We start from the raw sequence: 10,000 nt of genomic DNA on the forward strand, positions 1-10,000 counted from the left end.
TTCTTTGTGGATCTGTGTAATCTGAGGGAAATATGTGTCTCTAATATGGTCATACATTGGGCAGGAGGTTAGGAAGTGCAGCTCAGTTTCCACCTCATTTTGTGGGCAGTGTGCACATAGCCTGTCTTCTCTTGAGAGCCATGTCTGCCTACGGCGGCCTTTCTCAATAGCAAGGCTATGCTCACTGAGTCTGTACATAGTCAAAGCTTTCCTTAAGTTTGGGTCAGTCACAGTGGTCAGGTATTCTGCCACTGTGTACTCTCTGTTTAGGGCCAAATAGCATTCTAGTTTGCTCTGTTTTTTTGTTAATTCTTTCCATTGTGTCAAGTAATTATCTTTTTGTTTTCTCATGATTTGGTTGGGTCTAATTGTGTTGCTGTCCTGGGGCTCTGTGGGGTGTGTTTGTGTTTGTGAACAGAGCCCTAGGACCAGCTTGCTTAGGGGACTCTTCTCCAGGTTCATCTCTCTGTAGGTGATGGCTTTGTTATGGAAGGTTTGGGAATCGCTTCCTTTTAGGTGGTTGTAGAATTTAACGTCTCTTTTCTGGATTTTGATAATTAGTGGGTATCGGCCTAATTCTGCTCTGCATGCATTATTTGGTGTTCTACGTTGTACACGGAGGATATTTTTGCAGAATTCTGCATGCAGAGTCTCAATTTGGTGTTTGTCCCATTTTGTGAAATCTTGGTTGGTGAGCGGACCCCAGACCTCACAACCATAAAGGGCAATGGGTTCTATGACTGATTCAAGTATTTTTAGCCAGATCCTAATTGGTATGTTGAATTTTATGTTCCTTTTGATGGCATAGAATGCCCTTCTTGCCTTGTCTCTCAGATCGTTCACAGCTTTGTGGAAGTTATCTATCTATCTATCTATCTATCTATCTATCTATCTATCTATCTATCTATCTATCTATCTCCTTCTCTTGCTCTCTCTCCCTTTCCCTCTCTCTATCCCTCGATGTCTGAGAAGCGTGTTTAATCATATAGTCCACCAATACAAAAATGGCACAGACGAAAATCCCAAAACTACGCTCACGATACTCAGCAACTCGTGCAAACGCACAGAGGAACAAACACAGTTCCGACACTTTACATACACGTGCGTAAATCGTGAACACAACAAACATCAAATACAATCGAGCGCAATACACACAAGTCTAATCCCGCACGAACTAAGGCAGGCAACAGGTACCCTATATACACACACACAGAAATAAACGCAATTGAAACCAGGTGTGAAAAGAATCACAGACAAAACAAACAGAAAAGGAAAAAGGGATCGGTGGCGGCTAGTAAACCGGCGACGCCGACCGCCGAGCGCCGCCTGAACAGGGAGAGGAATTACCTTCAGTAGAAGTCGTGACAATACGTGACAGTTCCAAAAGAATAAAGACATTTCAAATGTCATATTATGTATATATGCAGTGTTGTAACGATGTGCAAATGGTTAAATATGGGTTGTATTTACAATGGTGTTTGACCTTCTCTCTCTATCCATCCATCCATCTCTGTCTCTCTCCAGATGGGGGTAGTATGTGCCCAGCAGCCGTTAGAAGGGGAGTTACTCCAGAGGTGTCAGCAGCTGCAGTCCCGTCTCTCCACCCTCAAGATTGAGAATGAGGAGGTGAGACCTGCACTCCTCTCACCTCATCACTCCAACATTTAATCCCCTCAACCCCCATCTCTCACCCCATCAGTCCAACATTTAACCCCCTCACCCCCCATCTCTCACCTCATCACTCCAACATTTAATCCCCTCAACCCCCATCTCTCACCCCATCAGTCCAACATTTAACCCCCTCACCCCCCATCTCTCACCTCATCAGTCCAACATCTAATCCCCTCACCCCCCATCTCTCACCTCATCACTCCAACATTTAATCCCCTCAACCCCCATCTCTCACCTCATCAGTCCAACATTTAACCCCCTCACCCCCCATCTCTCACCTCATCACTCCAACATTTAATCCCCTCAACCCCCATCTCTCACCTCATCACTCCAACATTTAATCCCCTCAACCCCCATCTCTCACCTCATCAGTCCAACATCTAATCCCCTCACCCCCCATCTCTCACCTCATCAGTCCAACATTTAATCCCCTCACCCCCCATCTCTCACCTCATCAGTCCAACATTTAATCCCCTCACCCCCCATCTCTCACCTCATCACTCCAACATTTAATCCCCTCAACCCCCATCTCTCACCTCATCACTCCAACATTTAATCCCCTCACCCCCATCTCTCACCTCATCACTCCAACATTTAATCCCCTCACCCCCCATCTCTCACCTCATCAGTCCAACATTTAACCCCCTCACCCCCCATCTCTCACCTCATCAGTCCAACATTTAATCCCCTCACCCCAAATCTCTCACCTCATCAGTCCAACATTTAACCCCCTCACCCCCCATCTCTCACCTCATCACTCCAACATTTAATCCCCTCAACCCCCATCTCTCACCTCATCACTCCATCATTTAACCCCCTCACCCCCATCTCTCACCTCATCACTCCAACATTTAATCCCCTCAACCCCCATCTCTCACCTCATCAGTCCAACATTTAATCCCCTCACCCCCCATCTCTCACCTCATCAATCCAACATTTAACCTCCTCACCCCCCATCTCTCACCTCATCACTCCAACATTTAATCCCCTCACCCCCCATCTCTCACCTCATCACTCCATCATTTAACCCCCTCACCCCCATCTCTCACCTCATCACTCCAACATTTAACCCCCTCACCCCATCTCTCACCTCATCACTCCAACATCTAACCCCCTCACCCCCCATCTCTCACCTCATCACTCCAACATTTAACCCCCTCACCCACCATCTCTCACCTCATCAGTCCATCATTTAACCCCCTCACCCCCCATCTTTCACCTCATCTTACCATAGCCTCTTATGTTTACTCTGACAGTTGTTAGTCATCTATATCTGCCCACTCACACATATTCCACCCACAATTGATTTCACCCACTGCTGTTGACAGAGTTTGACACCATCATTCCTCTCTCTCTGTCTCACCCCCCCTCTCTTCCCCCTCTCCTCTCTCTCTCTCTCTCTCTCTCTCTCTCTCTTTCTCTCCTGCTCAACCCCCTCTCTCCTCCTCTCCCTCCCTCTCTCCACACCTCCCTTTCACCTCCCTCTCTTTCTCTCCCCCCTCCCTCTCTTTTTCTCCCCCCTCACTCTCTCTCTCACCCTCCCCTCTTCCCCCTCTCCTCTCTCTCTCTCTCTCTCCCGCTCAACCCCCTCTCTCCTCCTCTCCCTCCCTCTCTCCCCCTCTCCACCCCTCCCTTTCTCTTTCCCTCCCTCTCTTTCTCTCCCCCCTCCCTCTCTTTTTCTCCCCCCTCTCTCTCCTTCTCTCTCTCCCGCTCAACCCCCTCTCTCCTCCTCTCCCTCCCTCTCTCCCCCTCTCCACCCCTCCCTTTCTCTTTCCCTCCCTCTCTTTCTCTCCCCCCTCCCTCTCTTTTTCTCCCCCCTCTCTCTCTCTAGGTGAAGAAGACTATGGAGGCCACTCTGTCGACCATCCAGGACATGGTCACCGTGGAGGACTATGAGGTCAGCGAGTGTTTCCACCACAGCAACTCCATGGAGTCGGTCAAGTCCACCATGAGCCAATCATTCCTCAGCAAACCCAGCCTGGCCAAGAGACGGGCCAATCAACAGGAAACGGAACAGTTCTACTTCACGGTGAGGACCAATCACAGAGCAGAGATGTGTTGTGTTATGGTGACACATTCAGGAAGAGGAAGATCATGGTGAGGACCAATCACAGAGCAGAGATGTGTTGTGTTATGGGGACACATTCAGGAAGAGGAAGATCATGGTGAGGACCAATCACAGAGCAGAGATGTGTTGTGTTATTCAGGAAGAGGAGGAGTCAGTAAGGTCTTGTTATGGTGACACACACATCCGCTCCCAAAGGCGGTCAGTGATGTCATGATGATACACACTCAATCATTGTGCACCGTAGCTAACTTCTCTCTTTCGCACTCTCTCTCTCTCTCTCTCTCTCTCTCTCTCTCTCTCGTTCTCCCTCTCTCGTTCTCCCTCTCTCGCTCTCCCTCTCTCGCTCTCTCTCCCTCTCTCTCTATCACTCTCTCTCTCTCTCTCTCTCTCTCTCTCTCTCTCTCTCGCACTCTCTCTCTCTCTCTCTCGTTCTCCCTCTCTCTCTCTCTCTCTCTCTCTCTCTCTCTCTCTCTCTCTCTCTCTCTCTCTCTCTCTCTCTCTCTCTCTCTCTCTCTCTATCTCTCTCTCTCGTTCTCTCTCTCTCTCTCTCTCTCTCTCTCTCTCTCTCTCTCTCTCTCTCTCTCCCTCTCTCTCTCTCGTTCTCCCTCTCTCACTCTCTCTCTCATTCTCCCTCTCTCGCTCTCCTTCCCTCTCTCTCTCTATCACTCTCTCTTTCTTTCTTTCTTTCTTTCTCTCTCTCTCTCTCTCTCTCTCTCTCTCTCTCTCTCTCTCTCTCTCTCTCTCTCTCTCTCTCTCTCTCTCTCTCTCTCTCTCTCTCTCTCTCTCTCTCTCTCTCTCTCTCTCTCTCTCTCTCTCTCTCTCTCTGTCTCTCTCTCTCTCTCTCTCTCTCTCTCTCTCTCTCTCTCTCTCTCTATGTATGTTGTAGAAACTGAAGGAGTTTCTGGAGGGCCGGAACCTGATCACCAAACTGGAGGCCAAACATGACTTGATCCAGAAGACCCTGGGAGAGAGTGAGTCACACAGGCTAACGCTAACTCACACACAGTCACATACACAGTCCACTGGATGTTTGTAACTAAGGATGTCACTGGGAGGTGTAGGCCGGAGCAGGCCACAGAGACACAGGAAGGGCCACACTGGGGAGCAGGATGGGGCAGTGGGGGATAGGATGTTGGACTGCAGGCCCATCTGTTGATGTAACTGTAGGTTGGGGAGGAGATCCTCTGGGATGTGTGTAGCTAGAGCTACACAGGACAATCACTGACAAGTGTGTGCATGTAAGCATGTAAGCATTTGTGTTAGCGCGTGTGTGTGTGTGTGTGTTAGTGTGTGTGTGTGTGTGTGTGTGTGTGTGTGTGTGTGTGTGTGTGTGTGTGTGTGTGTGTGTGTGTGTGTGTGTGTGTGTGTGTGTGTGTGTTAGTGCGTGTGTGTTAATGTGTGTTTGTGTATTTCAGGGGAAGTCTTTTACAGTTTGTGTCCAGCTGTGGCCCTTTCCTTCTGTCTCCTATTTCTACTATAACTAACTAACAGTCTCTCTCTCTCTCTCTTTCTCTCTCTTTCTCTCTCTTTCTCCCTCCCTCCTATTCTACCTGCGCTCTCTCTCTTTCTCCCTCCCTCATATTCTACCCGCGCTCTCTCTCTTTCTCCCTCCCTCCTATTCTCTCTGCTCTCTCTCTCTCCCCTCCCCCTCTTCCTGTGTCTTCCCTGCTTTAGGTCAGAAGACTGACTGTTGCCTTGCCAGGTAGGTGTGGTAAAGAAACACACACACACACGTACCATTGGGAGATTCAATAGTAGGCTCTAAGGTCTGTTTGACTGCTACAAGGGTGTGTTTATGGGTACATACTCATTCTAATATTGCACATTGTTTGTTTGTGTGTGTGTGTGTGTGTGTGTGTGTGTGTGTGTGTGTGTGTGTGTGTGTGTGTGTGTGTGTGTGTGTGTGTGTGTGTGTGTGTGTGTGTGTGTGTGTGTGTGTGTGTTGTGTGTGTGCATGAGTTCACATAGATCATTCACACAGAGTTGTGTATAAATAGTATCTCTGGAGCTGTAATGACAGAGCCATGTTTTTCTCTTTCTTTCTTTATCTCCCTCCCCTTCTCTCTCTCTTTCCCTCTCTTCCTCCTCTCCAGTGACAGGAGGAACTCTGCACTACGGAATCAGGTAATTTCTCTCTCCATTCAGAGTGTGGTTTCCTATGTGTACTTCTCTCTCTGTGCTGTGTGTGTGGTTTTACCTTTTACCTGGAGAAACTGTCCACTGTCCTGTAGTGTTACGCTCCAGCCCCATGTCTTTCTTATGCTCGGTCTACAGACTACACTATCTGAAACAGTTGTGCAAATATGACTTCTGGTCTATTATACCATGTGGTGAGTGTAGCTAGCGCCCCCTAGTGGGAGCCTTCTGTTACGATCCTCTGCTGTCACACCCCCGTCCAGAGATCTAACAGCAGGCAGCTTCTGAACAGCATACAACCGCACTGATGCACACAGACATGTAACACACACACATACACATGCACAACAACAAAAACAACACACGTTTCCCAGATTCCCTGCCCTCGTCAGATAGTGATCTGTGGAAAACCTAAACAATGGGAATAGGGAAGAAGTTGTCTCCTAGCAACAGCTGGCTTCTGTATTCCCGCGCTTCCCCCTCCGACGTCTCTTCTTCCTTGATGTGTGTGTGGTTCAAGCAGGTCTGACTCCTTTTGTATGTGCTGTGTGCCGAATTGGATATGTGACTCTTGTATCCATGTGTAAATAATGTTCTCCCTGTCTGAACTCTGTCTCAACACTGGCTACTGTACCTACTGCTCTCCCCTCCTCCTCCCCGCTGTCCTACAGAGGGAAATGGTCAAGGAATTCTCTCCATCCCTCTCTCCCCTCCTCCTCCCCGCTGTCCTACAGAGGGAAATGGTCAGGGAATTCTCTCCATCCTTCTCTCCCCTCCTCCCCTCCTCCTCTCCGCTGTCCTACAGAGGGAAATGGTCAAGGAATTCTCTCCATCCCTCTCTCCCCTCCTCCTCCCCGCTGTCCTACAGAGGGAAATGGTCAGGGAATTTTCTCCATCCCTCCTCCCTCCTCCTCCCCGCTGTCCTACAGAGGGAAATGGTCAGGGAATTCTCTCCATCCTTCTCTCCCTTCCTCCCCTCCTCCTCCCCGCTGTCCTACAGAGGGAAATGGTCAGGGAATTCTCTCCATCCCTCTCTCACCTCCTCCCCTCCTCCCCCCCGCTGTCCTACAGAGGGAAATGGTCAGGGAATTCTCTCCATCCCTCTCTCAGCTCCTCCCCTCCTCCTCCCCTCCTCCTCCCCGCTGTCTTACCGAGGGAAATGGTCAGGGAATTCTCTCCATCCTTCTCTCCCCTCCTCCCCTCCTCCTCCCCGCTGTCTTACAGAGGGAAATGGTCAGGGAATTCTCTCCATCCCTCTCCATTCCCCATCCCCCTCCCCCCTACTGGTTACCTGGGCCGTGTATTCTATGCTCCTCTAATCCTCCTCTTCTCTCCTCCTCTCTCAGGAGGCTGGCCATGTCATCCCTCTGATGGTGGAGAGCTGTATCCGCTTCATCAGTCGCCATGGTGAGGATGCCCTGCTCTGAACTCTGATTGTCTGTCTGTTTCCTGGGCCAAGGATTGGCTGTGTCTCTGCCTGTGTGGATGGATTTTTTGTTGTTGGCTTTGCCCTAAGTATTGTGAATTTGCAATATAAATGATTGAAACACAACAGAAGAATGAAGGGCCTGTGTCTGTCATCTAGAAGATCAGTAACACCCCTCTCTCTCTCTCTCTCGCGCGCTCTCTCTCCCCCTCTCTATCTATCTTTCTCTCCCCCCTCTCTCTTTCCCCCTCTCTCTATCGTCCCCCTCTCTCTCTCCACCCTCTATCCCCAACCTCTCTCTCTGTATCTCTTCCCCTCTGTCTGCAGGTCTGCACCATGAGGGCATCTTCAGAGTGTCTGGCTCTCAGGTGGAGGTCAATGACATCAAGAACGCCTTTGAGAGAGGTAAGACTACACTACCCAGAAAGCCCACCACCAGCCATAGCATAAACAGAAGGACCTGCTTATCTCTCACAATATTCCTTTACCCCGCCTTATATCATTCCGCTTCTTTCTTACCCCACCCGATCTTTCTCTCTTTCACATTCTCTCTGTCTTTATTCCCCCACCCCGTCTCTAGGTGAGGACCCGTTGGCAGGAGATCAGAATGATCATGACATGGACTCCATCGCTGGTGTTCTAAAGCTCTACTTCAGAGGACTGGACCACGCCCTCTTCCCCAAGGAAGTCTTCCATGACATCATATCCTGTGTCTGTGAGTCTCCGCCAGACCCACGCCTTTTACATTATCTTACTATACACTGTTCAGAGTGGTGTGTGTGTGTGTGTGTATGTGTGTGTGTGTGTGTGTGTGTGTGTGTGTGTGTGTGTGTGTGTGTGTGTGTGTGTGTGTGTGTGTGTGTGTGTGTGTGTGTGTGTGTGTGTGTGTGTGTGTGTGTGTGTGTGTGTGTTAATGTGTGTTTGTGTATTTCAGGGGAAGTCTGTTACAGTTTGTGTCCAGCTGTGGCCCTTTCCTTCTGTCTCCTGTTTCTGCTATAACTAACTAACAGTCTCTCTCTCTCTCTCTCTCTCTCTCTCTCTCTCTCTCTCTCTCTCTCTCTCTCTCTCTCTCTCTCTCTCTCTCTCTCTCTCTCTCTCTCTCTCTCTCTCTCTCTCTCTCTCTCTCTCTCTCTCTCTCTCTCTCTCTCTCTCTCTCCCTCATATCCTCTCTCTCTTTTTTTCCCTCCCTCATATTCTCTCTCTCTCTCCCTCTTTCTCCCTCCCTCATATTCTCTCTCTTTCTCCCTCCCTCATATTCTCTCTCTCTCTCTCCATCTTTCTCCCTCACTCATATTCTCTCTCTCTCTTTCTCCCTCCCTCATTCTCTCTCTCTCTCTCCCTCTTTCTCCCTCCCTCATATTCTCTCTCTCTCTCCCTCTTTCTCCCTCCCTCATATTCTCTCTCTCTCTTTCTCCCTCCCTCATATTCTTTCTCTCTCTCTCTCTCTCTCCATCTTTCTCCCTCCCTCAAATTCTCTCTCTCTCTCTCTCTCTCTCTTTCTCCCTCCCTCATATTCTCTCTCTCTCTCCCTCTTTCTCCCTCCCTCATATTCTCTCTATCTCTCTTTCTCCCTCCCTCATATTCTCTCTCTTTCTCCCTCATATTCTGTGTGTTTGTGTGTGTATGTGTGTGTGTGTGTATTGTGCGATGTGTGTGTGTGTATGTGTGTGTGTGTATTGTGCGATGTGTGTGTGTGTGTTAACCCTTTGTGTGTGTGTGTACTGTTTCAGCAATGGAGAACCTGCAGGAGAGGGCTGTCCACATCAGGAAGGTTCTGCTGACTCTGCCCAGCAACACTCTCATCATCATGAGATACCTGTTCGCCTTCCTCAACCAGTGAGTAACACTGTACTAACGCTACTACAACGCTACTTGAACATTACTACAGCTCCATCTGAACCCGTGAGTAACACTAGTGGTGATCCCACCGCTGACTGCACTTCCAGCCACTGGTTACACAAACCCAGTCACAACGTCTCCTTCCTCCCGCCATCTCTCCCCCTATCTGTGTGTAGCCATATGGTTTCTCCAGCCAGTGGGGTGTGCTCGCTCGTGTGTGAGTCTGTGGTGTGTGTGTGTGTGTGTTTTCCCCAGGCTGGTATGAATGGCGGCTCTGTGTCTGTGTCTGTGTCATAAAGTACAGCAGACGTGCCAGAATCACCCTTTACTAATGCTACTACTACTACTACTACTACTACTACTACTACTAGTACTACTACTACTACTACTACTAGTAGTACTACTACTACTAGTACTACTACTACTACTACTACTACTACTACTACTACTACTACTACTACTACTACTACTACTAGTAGTACTACTACTACTAGTACTACTACTACTACTACTACTACTACTACTACTACTACTACTACTAGTAGTACTACTACTACTACTACTACTACTACTACTACTACTACTACTAGTACTACTACTACTAGTACTAGTACTACTACTACTACTACTACTAGTACTACTACTACTACTACTACTACTACTACTACTACTACTACTACTACTACTACTACTACTACTACTACTACTACTACTACTAGTACTAGTACTACTACTACTACTACTACTAGTACTACTACTACTACTACTACTACTACTACTACTAATGCTACTACTACTACTACTACTACTACTACTACTACTACTACTAGTACTACTACTACTACTACTACTACTACTAC

At 48.5% G+C, this 10,000-nt stretch overlaps 1 protein-coding gene across 6 annotated transcripts in view; it reads left to right on the forward strand.

The window, feature by feature from the left end:
• The window catches only part of LOC139555557 (SLIT-ROBO Rho GTPase-activating protein 2B-like), a 174,511-nt gene that overhangs the window by 139,788 nt on the left and 24,723 nt on the right, over positions 1 to 10,000 (forward strand). For all 6 annotated transcript variants that reach the window (XM_071369177.1, XM_071369178.1, XM_071369173.1 and 3 more), the window contains 9 exons: positions 1,525 to 1,626; positions 3,503 to 3,700; positions 4,626 to 4,710; positions 5,414 to 5,441; positions 5,833 to 5,863; positions 7,222 to 7,282; positions 7,629 to 7,706; positions 7,882 to 8,016; positions 9,032 to 9,137. In XM_071369177.1, coding sequence (XP_071225278.1) covers positions 1,525 to 1,626; positions 3,503 to 3,700; positions 4,626 to 4,710; positions 5,414 to 5,441; positions 5,833 to 5,863; positions 7,222 to 7,282; positions 7,629 to 7,706; positions 7,882 to 8,016; positions 9,032 to 9,137 — 824 coding nt within the window. The remainder of the gene's footprint in view (positions 1 to 1,524; positions 1,627 to 3,502; positions 3,701 to 4,625; positions 4,711 to 5,413; positions 5,442 to 5,832; positions 5,864 to 7,221; positions 7,283 to 7,628; positions 7,707 to 7,881; positions 8,017 to 9,031; positions 9,138 to 10,000) is intronic.

Source organism: Salvelinus alpinus, chromosome 2 (genome assembly GCF_045679555.1).
Source record: "Salvelinus alpinus chromosome 2, SLU_Salpinus.1, whole genome shotgun sequence".
NCBI lineage: Eukaryota > Metazoa > Chordata > Actinopteri > Salmoniformes > Salmonidae > Salvelinus > Salvelinus alpinus.